Below are 19,831 nucleotides of genomic sequence, written 5' to 3' on the forward strand. Positions count from 1 at the left end.
ATCTTGTCAGGCTGCAAGATTGTCCTCTCCGAAGGGCACCGACTCAACCAAGTCCTGAGCAGACTGTCCAGAGTGCTGGAGTGGCCTAGACAGGTCATGAGTAGAGGTCATCCCCAACTAGTGTGCCATCATTTTCAATTCATCAGTGAAGGTGGGAGCAATACAAGTGTCATGCAAGAGTTCCACCAAGGACAATCCCTTTCACCCAGGACTGGAAAATGAGAGTCAGTCTCGGCAGGAAGCTACAGTTCCCTAGTGAATCCACCAACACAAGTCTCTGCTCTGATATGGTGATATTGTCCAGCGGCACCAAGACCGCGCTCCTCATTGAGCTAACTGTCCCACGGGAGGAAGGAGTAGAAGCTGCCTTTGAGAGGAAGAGGTTGAAGTACTCAGATCTCGCTGCTGAGTGCAAGGCTGGCTGAAGAACCACCATATACCCAGTAGATGTAGGATGCCACAATTTTGTTGAAACATCAGTTGTTCACCTCCTGAGGGATATAGGAGTAATTGGAACAAACCAGCAGAAGGCCTGGAAAAACCTGGCTGAAAAGGCTGAGAAGAGCAGCTTTTGGTTTTAGGTGAGGAGAAAGGAGAAGTGTTGAGGACAAGTAACATCTAACCTGAGGCTCAGTTGCGGGGCTCCACCACCAGGAGACATCCCGGGGTTAATGGAGTGAAACGTTGCTGAGCGGTGGTAATCGGATGAACCTGCAGCTGACCTATGGAACAGGCAGTAATGCCATAGCAGGTCAACATCTACCTGTGCAATTAATGTCCAAGAATTGCTGTCTACCCTGTCATCTTGGGATAACTGCCTATTTAAGAAACTGACCTTTGACATAAGGGACATATATTGTTTTATCTTCAATGGACTGAATACACCTGCTGCATATTCAGTATGTTAATTTCCCTTTCAATTTCATACTTCTCACATTGTGTCCATACTTAATTGAGGTAAAGTTTAACATGTCCACCGTTTTGTTGTAAAATATCAAGTTAATTAAAATAATTGTAAAATATCAAATTTTATCTCTGAAACAAAACAAAGTCACCTTCAACAGTTCTATGTGTACAGTGGTGCTTGAAAGTTTGTGAAACCTTTAAAATTTTCTTTATTTCTGCATAAATATGACCAAAAACATCAAACACAAGTCCTAAAAGTAGACAGTAAGATCCCAATTAAACAAACGAGGCAAAAATATTATACTTGGCCATTTATTTATTGAGGAAAATGATCCAATATTACATATCTGTGAGTGGCAAAAGTATGTGATCCTCTGGGATTAGCAGTTAATTTGAAGGTGAAATTAAAGGTATTTTCTTTTTTCTTTTTTTTTCTTTTTGATCATAGAATTTTTAATGGAAATTTGCATTTTACGCATTATAACACCACACCCAACAACCGCAACAAAACAACCACAGCCAAAACCACAAGAAATGGGGAAACAAAAGACAATAACAAACAAACATTCAAAGAAAAAAAAAAAGAAGAAGGTAAGATGATTAGTGTTTACCGTCTACCTCTCCTCAATCCACCTCCAGGGTGCGTACATCATTGAAGTAGGTAATAAATTGTTGCCATTTTCCCCAAAATGAGTCACCCCTGCCTCTGATGTTGCACTTGATTTTTTCAAGTTTTAAAAAGAACATTAAGTCTTTAAGCCAGACTGATATAGAGGGGGGTTGTGGAGAGGTCCAAGACAGCAATATTCTGCGCCAAGCAAGTAACGATGCAAACACCACAACACTAGCTTGTTTATGGTTCAGAGGCTGACGCTGAGATGAAACACCAAAGATGGCAATTAAAGGACAGACATCCAATTTGATTTTAAGAACGTCGGACATAGTTTCAAAGAAAGAGTTCCAAAAGTTCTGCAGTTTGTGACAGAGTGCAAACATATGACTCAGGTTACAGGGCGAAAGTTTGCATTTTTCACACATGTCAGGAACATTGGGATATATTTTAGACAGTTTACTCCTAGAGAGGTGAGCTCTGTGGACCACTTTAAATTGTATGAAACTAAGTCTAGCACATGACGTGGCGGTACGTATATTATCTAACGCTCTGCCCCAGTAATCATCCTCAAGCTCCAGGCCCAATTCCTCTTCCCAAGCACTAATGGTTTTGATATTGTAAAAATCATCCTGTGACCAGATCGTTGCATATATCCGTGAGATAATGCCACCCTTATGAGGATTCAGCTTGAACACCTCTTCCCATGCAGACTTTGGAGGTAAGGAGGGAAAACCAGCGAATAGGGAGGAGACACAATGCCTAATTTGAAAGAAACGGAATAGGTGAGACAAAGGCAGGCTGAATGACGAGGACAACTCAGAAAAGTTTGCAAACACATTATTAATGAAAAGATCCTCAAAGCATTTCAGACCCTTCTTTTCCCACAAAGAGAATGTGGAATCTATAAAGGAGGGGGGAAAGAGGTGGTTATTACTTATTGATGCCATGGTTGAGGCCGAGATAGATTTAAAATGACGGCGAAACTGATAGAAAATTTTTAGAGAGGTACATACTATTGGATTATCCGTGTGTTGCGAAAGGGCTATAGGAAGGGAGGAAAACACCATAGCAGGGAGGGAGGTTGAAATACACGACTTTGCTTCTAAGTGGCACCATGGAAGAGAGGGGGCCTGCACCCAGAGCACCAGTTTCTGAATATTAGCCGCCCAATAATAATACATGAAATTGGGCAATGAGAGGCCACCACTTAGTCGACTCTTTTGAAGTGAAAATTTGGAAACCCTGGGAGTTTTTCCTGCCCATATAAAAGAGGAGATTAATTGGCCTATATTCTTGAAGAAAGATTTGGGTAAAAACAAAGGGATGGATTGAAAAAGGTAGAAGAATTTTGGAAGAATGTTCATTTATACTGTGTTTATTCTACCAAGAGGGGATAATGGTAGAGCTGCCCATCTTTGAAAGGCTGACTTCATGTATGAAATTAAGGGTGTAAAATTCGCCGCCATTAATGCAGAATAGGAACGGGTGACATTAACTCTGAGATATTTGAATTTTGAGTCCTCCAAATGAAAAGGCATTTCAGTCTGTTTTTATCTTTTGGCCAGATTGGTTTATGGGTAAGCATTCACTCTTTTGTAGGTTCAGTTTATACCCTGAAAATTTCCCAAAGTCATTTAATACGCGTATTATCTCTGGAATAGATGCAATTGGATCTGTAACATAAAGTAGTAAGTTGTCAGCATACAGGGCTAGTTTATGTTCAATTCCTTTGCGAATTATACCCTGAAATACAGGAAGAGTTCTCAGTGTTATCGAGAGAGGCTCAATCGCTATGGCAAAAAGTAAGGGAGACAGAAGACATCCCTGGCGCGTACCCCGTGACAAAGTAAAATAGTCAGATTTAGCATCGTTGGTATATATGGAAGCTTGGGGTTCCACATATAATAAACGGATCCATGATATCAGTCCATCCCCAAAGCTGAACCTCTTTAGCACTATAAAAAGATATTCCCATTCTATCCTATCAAACGCCTTTTTTGCGTCCAAAGAGATGACCACTTCAGAGGAGTCGCTGTTTTGTTTTGAATACGAAATACTAAGTAGAGTATGAATATTAGAAAAGGAATGCCGTCCTTTTATAAATCCGGTTTGCTCCTCTGAAATAATGCTAGGAAGAATCCCCTCTCAACGAGAGGCCAAAAGTTTGGCTAAAATCTTGATATCAACATTGAGGAGGCTAATACGTCTATACGAATTACATAATGTTGGGTCCTTCCCATCTTTGAGCAATACAGTTATAGATGCTTGTCTCAATGTTTGTGGCAACGTACCTAGTTCTAAGGATTCCTTGAATACAGCCAGAAGTAATGGGGCCAATGCAACATGAAATTTCTTATAAAATTCGGAAGGAAACCCGTCCGGGCCAGGTGATTTCTTAGATTGCAATGAATTGATTGAGTTAATGATCTCATCTAAGGTGATGGGGCTGTCAAGTTCAGATGCCAATAAAGGGTCAACTCTGGGAAAATCAATATTTCTAAGAAAATGGTCCATGTTACCTGAATTGTCAGGAGCCCCAGCTGTGTATAAAGAGGAGTAAAAACTTTTAAAAGTTGAATTAATTTCTACAGGATCCGAGGTTAATGCACCACTGGATTGCATAAGCTGAGTGATAGAGCGCGAAGCCGCTCGGCTACGCAATTGGTGAGCCAACAACCGACTGACCTTATCTCCATATTCATAATAATTGCCACGCGTATGTAACAACAGCCTCTCCGCCTCACCTGTCGATAACAAATCAAACTCCGCCTGTAAATTAAGCCTTTGTTTATGCAGCTCAGGGGTCAGGTTGAGAGCATATTGGTCGTCAATAGCTCGAATATTATCAGATAACTCTTTTACAGGTGTTTTCAATCAATGCCCTGACAATCAGGTGTGAGTGACTGCCCTGTTTTATTTAAAGTACAGGGATCTATCAAAGTCTGATCTTGAAGTCTATCATGGCATGAACAAAGGAGACTTCTGAGAACCTCAGATAAAGAGTTGATGCTCATCAGGCTGGAAAAGTTTACAAAACCATCTCTAAAGGGTTTGGACTCCATCAATCCACCGTCAGACAGATTGTGTACAAGTGGAGGAAATTTAAGACCATTATTACCCTCCCCAGAAGTGGGGACCAACAAAGATCACGCCAAGAGCAAGACGTGTAATAATCTGTGAGGTCACAAAGAAACCCAGGGTAACTTCTAAGGGTACGTTTACACGACATCGACTTACTAAAAACAGAAAAGTTTTTCCTTTGCATTTTTGAAAAGTTTCACGCACAGACGACAACGTTGTCAAAACGATCCCCATTCACACTGATCCGTGAAAATGACTAAAAACGTTGTATTATGCATGTCAGGCCAGTGAGTGGCGATGTCACTTTGTAAAGAAACACTACACACCTGCACAAATAAGCATTCACGTCAACGTGTCTGCCATATTGATCTGGGCAAGACTACCCTATAAACAAATACAAGTAAACAAGTGTTTTTTTCTGGATAAAAAGCACAATAATGTTTACATTTCTCAAACAATTTCAATGTTTTATGATCTATGTGGAGCACAAAAATAGTTCTGTCTACAGTTACTTAGAATCTCGATAGTTAGACTTTGAAAATTATTCATTGTCATAAGGAATTGTGAAAACTCGCGCTTGTCAAGCATATATTTGGATTATTTTTCTTGGTTAATAATTGCAGAGACTAATGTAATATAATTTGATGTACATGAAATGTGCATAAAGATTATTTCATTGTGGAAAAGGATTTTTCTGTCTTCAACCCCATCTTTTAGCTTTTCTTGTGCTCCAGGTCAGAATTCTGTTAACAAAGCTTGCTCATTTATAAATACCGAAAAAAATCGAAACAGTGCATCTTTAAGTACTAATAATTGACCATCATTGTACCAAAATAGAACAAAATCTGCAAATACAAATCAAATAGAGAGACACTGGCAGTCAGTCTGCTTTCTATATTTTATTTAACTGGATACAAATATACTCCAAAACAGACAATTGCAAAGATAAATGTCGTTGTCGTGTTAAACGGCCCATAAGCAACTAAAGGTCTCTCTCACATTGGTTAATGTTAATGTTCATGAGTCCACCATCAGGAGAACACTGAACAACGATGCTGTACATGGCAGGGTTGCAAGGAGAAAGCCACTGCTCTCCAAAAAGAACATTGCTGCCCTCCTGCAGTTTGGTAAAGATCACTTGGACAAGCTAGAAGTCTATTGGAAAAATGTTTTGTGGACAAACGAGACCGAAATAGAAATTTTGGGTTAAATGTGTTATGTTTGGAGAAAGGAAAACACTGCATTCCAGCATAAGGACCTTATCTGTGAAACATGGTGGTGGTAGTATCATGGTTTGAGCCTGTTTTGCTTTGATGGAACAGAAGCACAAGTCGTTCTACCAAAGAATGGTTAAAGAAGAATAAAGTTAATGTTTTGGAAAGGCCAAGTCAAAGTCCTGACCTTAAATCCAATAGAAATGTTGTAGAAGGAATTGAAGCAAGCAGTTCATGTGAGGAAACACACCAACATCCCAGAGTTGAAGCTGTTCTATACTGAGGAATGGGCTAAAATTCCTCCACGCCATTGTGCAGAACTGATGAACAGTTACCAGAAATGATTATGTAACATTTCACAGGTTCAGATAGGGAATGAGGAAGCTGGTGGTAGGCTTGGACCAACTCAAAAGGCACTTTAGTCTTTATCTTTTACTTTCGCTTTTCAGTGGCTTTATTTTATAAACACATACGTGCACGCACACACATGGCTCTGTGCTGGTTGGCTCTCTCTGTCTCGAGGCACACTTCTTTCTCCTTTTTATCCTTGCCACAGCTCACTGCAACACAGAACATTTATTAGTCTAATTCCCCGCAGGTGTGCAATCCTTACCACTCACCTTCTCTTTTGAGCTCAAATCCAAATCTACAGCAAAAACAAATGAATTAGCCTTGACGTTCCAATAGTTTCGGTAGGAGAATGTATCACCTCATATTAATCTTTTGATCTCAAACCCACGTCTTCACTTTTAAGTGTGGCGAAGAAGATTTGTATGTTTTTAATGAGAAACGGCAAAACCCCGCCTAAGATGAGTATGCTGTGGAGAAAGGTATAAAAAGGGCTGTGTGTGTTTGCATAATTTATATTTTCTGCAGACTGTCTCACTTTATTGTTTCAATAAAGTTTAATTACTTTTTGACAGCTACAAACCCTCTGACGTTTTTGTTAGGCTGGAGCAGGTCATGTTCAGCGAATAAGTTGCTATGGCAACTTACGTACCCTGAAAATGACCTCCAATTTTGAAACCGAAAGTTGAGGCTATCCGTTAACTCTGAGTAAACTTACCCAGGTAAGTCGCATACCTGCTTTCTGGAATAACCCCCAGAGAACCTATTCCCACATGTTTACTGAGTCTCCAACATGCCTTTTAGCCCTCACCACTCTTTCATAAAGATTTTATGGCCTGTCCAGACTATGGTTGTCCTGTGAACATTTACAATTTACATTTACAGCATTTGGCAGACAATCTTATTCAGAACTACTTACATTTATATCTCATTTTATACAACTGAGCAGTTGAGGGTTAAGGGCCTTGCTCAAGGGCCCAGCAGTGGCAGGTTGCTAGTGCTGGAATTTGAACTCATGACCTTCCACTCAGGAGACCACTGTGGCTTAGTGGTTAGCACGTTTGTCTCACACCTCCAGGGATGGGGGTTTGATTCCCATTATGGCCCTGTGTGTAATGGAGTTTGCATGTTCTCCCCGTGCTGCGGGGGTTTCCTCCCCCAGTCCAAAGACATGCATGGTAGGCTGATTGGCATGTCCATAGTGTGTGAATGTGTATGTGATTGTGCCCTGTGATGAATTGGCACCCTGTCCAGGGTGTACCCCACCTTGTGCCCCATGCTTTCTGTAATAGGCTCCTGGTTCCCCCCGAACCTTTAGGATAAGTGGTATAGAAAATCGATGTATGGAATGTAGTATTATTCCTCATTAAACCTAATTCAATGTTTGGTCTAAATGTCTTGTTTTAGACTAAGTACTTGTTGCACTTGCTGTATGTACAACCTGCCTTTTGTACCAAAGCCAGTTTATTACTAGATTGTTTCTCTTGCATCTTTATTTGGTTAATAATTCTACAGAAATGAAATTCATAAAACAAGAAAGAAATTAAATGAAAAGGTTTTGGAATTGAGGTTGTATTTGCTGTAGCGGTGTAGCACAGGTACATTAGAAACATATATAGGAGGTAAATGTTTCAGTTTTCAACTGATGAAAATTTTCTTTGTACAGTATTAGAGAATAAGGCAACCTGATACCAGTTCATACATCAAACTGATTTTCAAACCAATTTTCAACTTTGCCCAAAGTCAGGTCATCTAATAGTTAGACGGAGAGGCCTAGAAAACACAGTGTCTTGCACCCACTGTGACATTTGGTGGAGGATCAGTGATGATCTGGAGGTGCTTCAGCAAGGCTGGAATCTGGCAGATTTGTCTTTGTGAAGGACGCATGTATCAAGCCACGTACAAGGTTGTCCTGGAAGAAAACTTGCTTCCTTCTGCTCTGACAATATTCCCCAACTCTGAGGATGGTTTTTTCCAGCAGGACAATGCTCCATACCACACAGCCAGGTCAATCAATGTGTGGATGGGAGACCACCAGATCAAGACCCTGTCATGGCCAGCCCAATCTCCAGACCTGAACCCCATTAAAAACCTCTGGAATATGATCAAGAGGAAGATGGATGGTCCCAAGCCATCAAACAAAGCTGAACTGCTTGAATTTTTGCACCAGGAGTGGCATAAAGTCACCCAACATCAATGTGAAAGACTGGTGGAGAGCATGCCAAGACACATGAAAGCTGTGATTGAAAATCAAGTTTATTCCACCAAATATTGATTTCTGAACTCTTCCTAAATGAAAACATTAGTACTGTGTTGTTTAAAAATGAATATGAACTTATTTTCTTTGCATTATTCGAGGTCTGACAACACTGCATCTTTTTTGTTATTTTGACCAGTTCTCATTTTCTGCAAATAAATACTCTAAATAACAATATTTTTATTTGGAATTTGGGAGAATGGTTGTCAGTAGTTTATAGAATAAAACAAACATGTTCATTTTACCCAATGCATACCTATAAATAGTAAAACCAGATCAACTGATAATTTTGCAGTGATCTCTTAATGTTTTCCAGAGATGTATATATACACACACACACTCACTGTCCACTGTAATAGGAACAGCTGCACATTCATGGAGTTATTTAATCAGACAATCATGTAGCAGCCGCACAGTGCATAAAATCATGGTACAGGTCAAGAGCTTCAGTTTATGTTCACATCAAACATCAGCATGGGGAAAAAGTGTGATCTCTGTGACCTTGATCATGGCATGGATGTTGTTACCAGATGGTCTAGTTTGAGTATTTTAGAAACTGGTGATCTCCTGGGATTTTCACAAACAACAGTATCTAGAGATGTGGTCACCAACCCTGTTCCTGGAGCTCTATCTTCCTAAATATTTTAGCTCCAACCATATTCGTGGCCACCTGACTATATAAGGCAATGATTAGATGGTCAGGTGGACACGATTATGGTTGGAGCTAAAATATTCAAGAAGGTAGATCTCTAGGAACAGGGTTGGTGACCACTGCTCTAGAGTTTACATGGAAAGGTGCAAAAAACATTGTGTGTTGAGTGACAGTTCTATGGGTGGAAATGCCTTGTTGATAAAAGAGGTCAGAGGAGAATGGCCAGATTGGTTTGAGCTACCAGCAAGGCTATAGTAACTCATATAATCACTCTTTACAACTGTGGTGAGCAGAAAAGCATTTCAGCATAAACAACAAATCAATCCTTGAGGTGGATGTAAATTTATGGCATTTGTCAGCTGTCCTTATCCATAGAAAGGGTTAAGGCCTTGCTCAAGGGCCTACCAGTGGCAGCTTAGCAGCAATGGGATTTGAACTCATGGCATGCTGGGCAGCAATCCAACATCTTACCCACTGAGCTACCATCTCCCTGGTGGATGGGCTACAACAGCAGAAGAACAAGAATCTGAGGCTAACATGGGCACAGAGTCACTGAAACTGGACAGTTTGAAGTTTAAAAAAAAATCACCTGGTCTTTCACCAGTCTTCAACTGTCCAGTTTGGGTGAGTCTGTGCCCACTGCAGCTTCAGCTTTCTGTTCTTGGATGACAGGAGTGGAACCCGACATGGTCTTCTGCTGTTGTAGCTCATCCGCCTCAAGGTTCCACGTGTTGTGCATTCTGAGATGCTTTTCTGCTCACCACAAGTGTACAGAATTGTTATCTGAGTTACTGTAGCCTGGCCATTCTCCACTGACCTCTCTCAACAACAAGTCATTACTATCTGCAGAATTGTGGCTCACTGGACATTTTTTATTGGACCATTCAATGTGAACATTACCTGAAGCTGCTTGTCTGCATCTGCATGATGTTATGCATTGTGCTGCGGCCACACAATTAGCTGATTAGATAATTACATGGTACATTTGTTGTTTGTTATCCAATCACTGTGCTATTATTTGAAGAGTCTGTGGTATATCATAGCAATTATTGCAATGTCACTGTGCCATATTTTCTGAACCCTGATGATACCACAGACCTCTATGGTCAGGAATCCATGAGAGAACTATCTGTGCTCTCTGGGTGAAAAGGATGGCGTGATTCTCTTCCCTGTCAATCACAGCGAGAAGGCTCATGCATATGGATGAGTGAATTTTGTATGTACTTTAAATGCATTAACCAGCATTATATCATGTTAGCATATGTCAGCCTGCACTCTTCCCATATATCCATTAACGTATAGTGTCTGTCTTTGCTTCTATGATAGGAGGGCACAGAGAAGACAAAGCACAAACTGTCAAGGACGGGGGCCTCGTGCACTGCCCTGTCACAGGGCTTCTGTTTTTATCTACTCATTTTAACATTTTAGCATATTTTAAGACATTCACTAGAGCTCCTTATACTGTAACTGCTCAGCTCCCTAGTCCAGAGCTGAAGCCTGAGTCTTGTACAGAATCATCATTCCACTGGCATATGGACTGTAAAGCCTGGAGTTCTGGTGTGTGTTCCTGTTCCTTCAGTGTGTGTGTCAGCGGTATGGCAGGTAAGATCACATGTGCTATTGTGTAACACTCTTCCTGCAGTTCTAGGAGCAAGGGAGCAGATGAAAAAGCCTGGCAGAAAACAAAGGATATTTTTTATATTGTAACATGAAAAAGAAACTGCAATATGAAGAATTTACAGTCGAGTGCAAATGTAGTTAGTAAGTAGTTTGTAGTTAAAATATTAAGAGTGAAAATATCATAGGGACATCATGTTGAATGCATACACAGACACACACACACACACACACACACACACACACACACACACACACACATATATATATATATATATATATATATATATATATATATATATATATATATATATATACACACACACACACACACACACACACACACACACACACACACACATCCACGCACACAATTCTAAGTTTTGTCTACATTTCATCACTGATTTAAAAGGTTGTTTTTTTTTTACTTCTTACTATAAAATACATTATTTTAAAATTTAAAATGGTAAGAAATTATTTTTTACTTGTCTGAGAAATCTTCAGTGAAATCTAAATTTAAATGTGTGTTATTTTATCTACCACTCAGTCAAAAAAAAACTATGGATAAAGAATAAAGAATATATTTTGGGGCGGGGGGGGGGGGGGGGGGGGGGTAGGAGCTGGTGAAATTAAAACAGTTCTTGTTAGTGGACACAGACATCTAGGAACTAAAGAGGAAAGAAATCCTTACTAGTATGCTCTCAGGTATTATATATACTGAGGAGTTTCTTCTGAATTTGTGGCACATGTATAAAAAAGCTCCTAAAAGAAGGATGCAGCACAGCATCGCAAGAATTGTCTGCCACACCAACGGGCGACCTAGAAGTGACAAGAAAGATACTTGTAACCTCAGTGTAACTACAAAAAATAAAATAATTTTTTTTTTTTTTCAAAAAGAAGCACAATCAGGATGTTATAAATCACACACCAGGTTAATGCCATGCAAAAGTCACATCCAAAAAGAAACCTTTAGTGAAGGAAGAGAACAGCGTTCTTTTACCTTTAGTGTACACACACTGTGGAGATGTGTAATTGCTGCTCTTTTCATATATCTGACTGAAGAAGCTAACTTGCACACAGTATTCAGTCCTGGATGTCAGTGAGCTCAGAGGAACATGCGGACTGTCATAAACTTCCATGCGTTTCTATTGAACAGCAGAAAGAAAGGACAATTACAAATAAAGGTCTAAAGTGGCATTAGAGCCATAAATGGTAATATATGAATGATGAGAGGCATGCTATAGAAGTATGACAATAAAGAAATAAAAAGATGCACAGTACTGTGCAAAAGTTTTAGGCACCCTATTTTTTTTTTAGTACAAACTTTGTTATAGATTTTTATTTTATGAATTTTACATTATCAAGTCGGTACAAAAACATTTTATATTTACAAATATTAGTTTTCCCGCACAAAATTAGCTGTACAGAAAAAGATTTGTAGGTCAGTAAAGAAAGCAGCATATTAGATAAGAGGCCACTTTTCACACAAAGACCATAATGAAGGTTGTTGGGTTTTTGCCACAAAAATAAGAAGCAAGTGCGACAGTCAAAGTCTCCAGAAGAACCGTGGCTAGTTCTGCAAGATGCTCAATAAAACTTACAGCTCATTTCATTATAAAACTGTAAAAAGTGTACCTGAGACTACTCTTTTTTTTTTTTTTTTTTAAGCAAAGGGTCGTCAAACTAAATATTGACTTTGTTTCATTTATTACTCTTTATTACTGCACTTTATAGTATTTTTTAAATGTAGAAACATTAAATTTCTTTATTTTTAAAGGCATCTTTGCTGTACAGCATTTCTTTGCATGCACCGAAGACTTTTGCACAGTACTGTATATTGTTCTTAGTATGATATACAGGCATGTATCATGTTTTTTATTACAACCCTTGAAATATCCTACATGATTTAAAATGGAGCTCCGTACTATTAAAAATGTTACAAATCATACAAATCTGTATTTATGGAGATACAGTATAGTGTACTTTTTAAAAGTACAAATAAAAAAGTGCACTTAAAAAAAATAATAAAACCTATATATACTGTGTGTATATAGGTTTTCTTTTTCTTTTTTTTTTTTTACATTTGAAATATATGTATATACAGTAAGCACTTGGTAATTGTTATTTATAAACATGCTGTATGTACACAAGTATGATGAAAATCAGCATTACTGAAACATATTTTTAGGGACCCAGTGTTTTGGTATAAGTGACATTAAAAAAACAACAATATTCTAAAAGCAATGAAAATTGTCTGCTCATTTGATTTATAAATGAAGATGTGCCTCACTGCCAGTGTACAATATCAGCTCCTGTTAAACATGCCCCAATGTTTAGAATCCTGGGGCATGTACACAAGTTTGTAGTCGTGTTATTGTAAGTAGTTTCTCTATTTGTAGAAGCTGTTATTTTGTGTGCCCTTCAGGATCATCACTGGATAGCTTAGGAGTTTATAGATACTACAATATTTATTGGTTTTTCTTATTGGCAAAATGTAATCCCCTGTACTATGTCTTGGACTGGCCATGATGTGAACATCTATAAATCTTTGAATTAAAATACCTGTGTGTGTGTGTGTTTGTGTGTGGGTGTATTACCTGTTCAGGTTTAAGCCTCTCCCAGTATTGCACCCTGTATTTCATCTTCATCGGGTCACTCATGACTGACTTGGATATTGTAAGAGTTAACACGTCTATGTCTGCCATCACATTTAATATGCTGGGTGAAGAAAGCAGCACTGCAACATTTGAACAACACAGCACCTTATTTAATAACACACTCGATTTAAAAAAAAAAAAAAAAAAAAAAAACATCAGGTGTGGTAGTTCCTCATGATACTGTAGCACACATCAGCCACCACCTCTGATGGTTAGGTGGGATAAAATAGAGTGCTCTTTATATGCTTTTTATCACAGATTTTTATGGTTTTATGATCGTGGTCCAAGGAACTGGATGTACTGCAAATTTCTGGTGCTTTCCCTGCTCTAAGACACCAGACAGCAGATCACATTTCATGGAAAGAAAGGGGAAAATCCAGGGAGAAACACATCCAGGGCCATCACTAACAACTAGTGATGCTACATGCTGTACGTATAATAGAATAATTTGCCAGCCTTAATGTTTTATTTTTAATATTTTTGTCCACCTATTTTGCATTTTGCATCCATTATACAGTCCCCTCCAAAACTATTGGAACAGCAAGGCCATTTAATTTGTTTGTGCTATATATGAAAGACATTTGGGTTTGACATGAAAAGATGGATATGAGATGAAAGTTTAGGATTTCAGCTTTTATTTCCTTGATTTACCTCTAGATGTGTTAAACAACACAAAATAACATTTTCTATCAGACCCAATTTATAGGTGAACAAATATATAGAAACAGATAAGCCTTGACGTAAATTAAAGTAAATAACACTTAATATTTGCTTGCAATAACCACATCAAGACTGTGACTCCTTAACATCACCAAATTGTTGGTTCCTTCTTTTGTGGTGCTTTTCCAGGCTTTTACTGTTTGTTTCGGGGGATTTCTCCCTTCGGTCTCCTCTTCAGGAGGAGAAATGTTGCTCAACTGGGTTAAGGTCTGGTGATTGACTTGGCCAGTCTAAAACCTGCCACTTTTCCCCCCGATAAAGTCCTTTGTTGTATTAGCAGTGCGTTTTGGATCATTGTCTTGCTGCATGATAAAGCTCCTCCTGATTAATTTGGATTCATGTCTCTGTAAACTGGCAGACAAAATGTTCCTGTAAACTTCTGAATTCATTCTGCTGCTACAATCATGAGTTCCATCATCAATAAAGATTAGTGAGCCTGTTCCAGAAGCATTCATGCCAGCCCAAGCCATGACACTACCTCCACCACAGATGAGCTTGTATGTTTTGGATCATGAGCAGATCCTTTCTTTCTCCACACTTTGCCCTTTCCATCACTTTGGTAAAATTTAATCTTGATTCCAGAACTTTTGTGGATCATCTCTGTATTTCTTTGTGAATTCCAATCTGGCTTTCCAATTCTTGCTGCTGATGAGTGGTTTGCATCTTGCGGTATGGCCTCTATATTTCTGCACTTGAAGTCTTCTTCGAACGGTGGATTGTGATATCTTCAAACCTGCCCTGTGGAGGTTGTTGGTGATGTCACTGACTGTTGTTTTTCTTCACAGCTCTCAAAATGTTTGTCATCAGCTGTTGTTGTTTTCCTTGGCTGACCCATTCGGTGTTTGTTGCTCAGTATATCAGTGGTTTCTTTCTTTTTCAGAACATTCCAAATTGTTGTATTGGCTATGCCCATGTTTCCGCAGTGCTTCTGATTGATTTTCCATCTTTTCTCAGTTTCAAAATTACTTGCTTTTCTCCCACAGAAAGGTCTTTGATCTTCGTGTTGGCTTATCCTTTTTAACAACAAATGCAGTCTTCACAGGTGAAACTGAAGGCTAAAACCAAGAGTAGACATTCAGAGCTATTTATTGCTTAAACAATCAATATAACAGGACACACCTGGGTAACAAGAAACAACTGCCAGTCACGTGTTCCAATATTTTTGCTCACCTACAAATTAGGTGGTCTAATAAAAAATGTGCTATGATCTATGTCGTTCAACACAGGAAATAAAAGCTCAAATTTTAAACTCTCTTCTCATATTCATCTTTTGATCTCAAATGAATTGGCCTTGCCATTTCAATAATCTCAGAGGGGACTGTACCTTTAGTAGTGCATTGAAATTTTCTTTAGAATAGAAAACAGACAACATTTAGAGACAGACATTTCTCATGTGTTTTTTTCATACACTGTTGGCTTTCTATCTTGGTCCAAGAGATTGTTCTGCTTTTTGTTCATGCCTATGACTGGCACACACTCACCATCCTCATCAGGTGTGAAATTAATGTACGTCCAGTTGGAGTGCTGGTGCCAAGCATTGGCTCTGACTCTAATCCAATACGTTCCTGAAAAATGCAGCGTACAGTTGGTGAAATTACACCAACTCTCCCTGGAACCTTCACATGCCTGCTTATATAGTTTGTGTTTGTCTTCACTATATTGGCTGTGAAAAACAGAGGAAGGAAAGACAGAGTGGGGAAAATAGTAATATAGTACATCTCATTTCCAGAGAATACACACAAATAAGACATAGCTACAAGCCACAGTAAGCAAATGGGTTTTAAATATGGACTTAGTAATTTCAATTATTTCGCACCAGCTTCAGGTGATGCCTTATGACACATTAAAAATGGAGGAGGACATTCAAAACGATCTTAATGACTGAAAACCTACTTAAACTTACATGGCATACTCAGTGGTGAAGTTGACTGCGTTTTCCAGTGTGTAATTCCAATCCCAATGCAGCATGTAGTCCATGTCCACTGCAATCATTTTTACATTCTGTGGGCGTGGCAGAATAGCCGAAACTGGGAGACAGGGAGACAATATGATATCACAACAAATTCACATTAAATGATTATTACTGTAAATTTTGTTTCATAATTTTACTGTAGATTTGTACCTAAGAGCTGCTGTTGTAATCACAAAGACTGTGCGCTACTACTCCCAGGACTCTTATTCACAATATACTCATACTGAACATCCATCTATATCTGTATACTGTAATAAAAAAAAATCCCACTATCTAGACTATTTTGAGTCTAGTTCTACTGGTGCCTCTCATCATCTTCATGTCAAGGCTTCAGGGCCTCTGGCTTGTGATCTAAATCTAAATCTGGATTTCTCCTGCTTTGTGACAATGTCTATTGACTAAACTGCTATACAAATAAAACTAAATATAATATGAATTCAATTTCAGGTTAGGATAAAAGTGCTTCTTAAGTGTTAGGCATAATTGTTAAGCTATTTTCAGACAATTCTAGGAGAAATATGTTTGAATTTCCGAACAGAGAAGTCATTTCAGACAAATATTAAATGTATTGTTGACCAAAAATGGCCAAGTTGTAAGCAGACATATTGAAGGTTTTCAACGAGTTTAGAATCTGAGCCATTATGTAATATTATAATAATATCTAAATCTTGGATTTTAATTTTGGCCTAAGCTAGACTCAGACCCCGTGTCAGTGGTATGTGTGTCAGATATAAGACTAACACTGGATCCAAATACACCTGAATATCTGCAGGGAAAAGCAGGGAAACAGCTTGTCCTCAACAGAAATTATACAAACACACACACAAAATATATATGTCAATAGAAAAAAGCTAATGAGATTTTGAATAAATAATGGTTGACAAAAAAAAGATGTTTATTAATAATTTTTGTGATGTTTATTAAAAATTTAATAATAATTTTTGGAAAAAAAACAGTAGCCAGTTTAGTTATCTTTTTCTGTGTCACAATCTGTGTCACTATGTCACAAATGGCAAATATTATAACAGTGTTTGTCTTATTAAAACCACATCTTCCATCCACCCATCCTTCCATCCATATTCAACCGCTTACTCCTTTTCAGGGTCGCGGGGGAACCTGGAGCCAATCCCAGGGAGCATCGGGCACAAGGCGGGGTACACCCTGGACAGGGTGCCAGTCCATCACAGGACACACAATCACACACACATTCATACACTACGGACACTTTAGACACGCCAATCAGCCTACCATGCATGTCTCTGGACTGGGGGAGGAAACCGGAGTACCCGGAGTAAGCAGAGTACCCGGTGGAAACCCCAACAGCACAGGGAGAACATGCAAACTCCGCACACACAGGGCCACGGGCATCGAACCCCGACCCTGGCGGTGTGAAGCAAACGTGCTAACCACTAAGCCACCGTGCGCCCTAAAACCATATCTTGTATATTGAAAATATATGCCAACTCTAGTGGATATTAATATCTATCTATTACTCCACAAAAGACAAAGAACAAACTACGGTCAAATCTATTGCAAAATATAATCGTAATGCTTCACAAACGCATATTAATGGTATTATAATAAAGAAACAATTTAGGGACCATCTACCATTGGTATCTAGAATACCAACGTGTCAATTCTGATGGAATATATAATATTAACATGTCTGTTTATTTTTTCCTCTCTTCAGGTCATTGTATAGTAGGTACATTTCCTATCCAAAATCGAATTTCGTCATCTTTTGTTTTGTTTTAACCAAATCTGAAGGAAATGATGCTTGTTCGTGTGCGTTATGCACTTTTTAATACTTCCTTTATTATTTGACCCGATCTATAATTATTAATAAACTCATTGAGGTTTAAGAGAGTAGGTCTAGCCTATATTCTATATATTTAAAACTACATTTGGTTATAATTTGTTATCTCTGTAGTGGGAAAATGTATGTTTAATCCCATTTAACACGACAAAAAGAGACGTCCCCCAAAAGAGAAAGTAAAACTTTTTCACCTCAATGACAAACATGCTCACATCCAAACATTCCGTTTAGTATGGTTTAGTGTTTTCTGAGTGAAACGACTAAATCACACTGGAGATATGTCTACATAACATAACACACTGCACAGATGAAGTTCAAAATACACTTTACACATGAAATCAGTCAATGGCGGTGTGTGTGTGTGTGTGTGTGTGTGATAGAAACACAAGGAAAACATAATAACTCACAGTACCCTACACTGCATCTCGCCTATCACAACTTTGTTTTGGTATTAAACTCAGCTGGACAAGAATGAAGAACAACAGCTCTCTATCTTTCTCTTTCACATCCATTCATTCATTCATTTTCCACTTTTGTCTTACCATTCGTTATGAGAAGCAGAGTGAGCTTCAGGTCGAGGTGCAGTGACATTCCTGCTCAGACACAGACGCAGATCTCTCACACACACATCATGTAGTCTACAGGAAACAGAGCTTGCTGGAAGTGCAGCTGATGGTTGAAGTGCTCAAACCCACACTGACAGTCACCCACTTCCGCGTGTTGAGTTACTCCACCTGCTCTGCCTGCTTACTATACACCACGTCGTGTAAATATCAAACACTACAACACTGCATTACATTCAATAAAAACAAGAATGTACACGATTATTGTTCTCATCATAGTGAAACTGAAAGCACTTTTTTTCCTTCTTCTTCTTCTTCTATGCACCAACATTCAGTTCAGCTTTAAATACTTTACATGAAGGACTTTTATTTAATTATTCAGAATGTATCACTTTCTTCGGAGCTCAGTGAACTTCTGGTGTGTCAGTCACTTATACCAAAATGATTGCAGTAAAGGACCGTTATATCAGTAAAAATAAATAATGTTTTGGCTGTACATGTATAGCTTATTGGTGTCATAAGTTTTTATTTATTTATTTATTTATGATTTCTAAACTTTCCACAGAAAGAACACGGTTCAAGTTCACATTATTATTATTATTATTATTATTATTATTATTATTATTATTATTATTATTATTATTATTATTATTTTATGACTGCTTGTTTTTGAGTTGTTTTTGGGTTATTGAGCTTTGAGTTATTGGCTTAGTGGTAAGCACGTTCGCCTCATACCTCCAGGGTCAGGGGCTCGATTCCCACCGGGGCCCTGTGTGTGCGGAGTTTGCATGTTCTCAAGTAACATGGATGGTTTCCTCCCCCAGTCCAAACACATGCATGGTAGGCTGATTGGTGTGTCCGTGGTGTGTGGATATGTATGTGATTGTGCCCTGCGATGGATTGGCACCCTGTCCATGGTATACCCCACCGTGTGCCCGATGCTCCTTGGGATAGGCTCCAGGTTTCCCCGTGACCCTGAAAAGGATAAAGCGGTATAGAAGATGGATGGATGGAAGATTAGAAACGGGGGGAAACCACACCACACCATTTTTTGCCAGTCTTCAGCTGTCCAGTTTCAGTGAGTGTGTACCTATAATAGCCTCAGATTCTTGTTGTTGGCTGACAGGAGTGGAACCTGATGTGGTCTTCTGCTGTTGTAGCTCATCCACCTTCAAGGTTTGATGTGTAGTGCACGCTGGGATGCTTTTCTGCTCACCACGGTTGCAAAGAGTGTTTATTTGAGTTACTATAAACTTCCTGTCAGCTCAGATCAGTCTTGTCAATCTCCTCTGATCTCTCTCATCTACAAGGTGTTTCAGGCTGCAGACCCTCCGCACACAGGGTGTTTTTTGTGTTTTGCACCATTCTGTAAAAACTATTGAGTGAAAATCCCAAAATATCATCAGTTTCTGAAA

The 19,831-nt window shown here is 38.8% G+C and overlaps 1 protein-coding gene across 1 annotated transcript; it reads right to left on the minus strand.

Moving 5' to 3' along the window:
* Positions 1 to 9,151: 9,151 nt before the first annotated feature.
* On the minus strand, positions 9,152 to 18,742 carry LOC128608571 (interferon alpha/beta receptor 1a-like). Its single transcript, XM_053626392.1, has 7 exons — positions 18,396 to 18,742; positions 15,969 to 16,092; positions 15,547 to 15,728; positions 13,286 to 13,425; positions 11,689 to 11,833; positions 11,380 to 11,507; positions 9,152 to 10,743 (listed from the first exon to the last, which is right to left on the minus strand). The coding sequence occupies exons 1-7, from the start codon at positions 18,442 to 18,444 to the stop codon at positions 10,543 to 10,545; spliced, it is 969 nt and encodes a 322-aa protein (XP_053482367.1). The 5' UTR covers positions 18,445 to 18,742; the 3' UTR covers positions 9,152 to 10,542.
* Between the last annotated feature and the right edge of the window lie 1,089 nt (positions 18,743 to 19,831).

The sequence above is a fragment of the Ictalurus furcatus genome, chromosome 6 (genome assembly GCF_023375685.1).
Source record: "Ictalurus furcatus strain D&B chromosome 6, Billie_1.0, whole genome shotgun sequence".
NCBI classification, from domain to species: Eukaryota; Metazoa; Chordata; class Actinopteri; order Siluriformes; family Ictaluridae; genus Ictalurus; species Ictalurus furcatus.

Coding starts and splice junctions, on each gene's coding strand:
- LOC128608571 (XM_053626392.1), bottom strand. CDS start 18,444: ATGTCACTGCACCTCGACCTGAAGCTCACTCTGCTTCTCATAACGAAT. Junction 15,729..15,968: donor TTCACCACTGAGTATGCCAT/GTAAGTTTAAGT, acceptor TGTTTTTCACAG/CCAATATAGTGAAGACAAAC. Junction 11,508..11,688: donor ACAGTGTGTGTACACTAAAG/GTAAAAGAACGC, acceptor TGTCACTTCTAG/GTCGCCCGTTGGTGTGGCAG.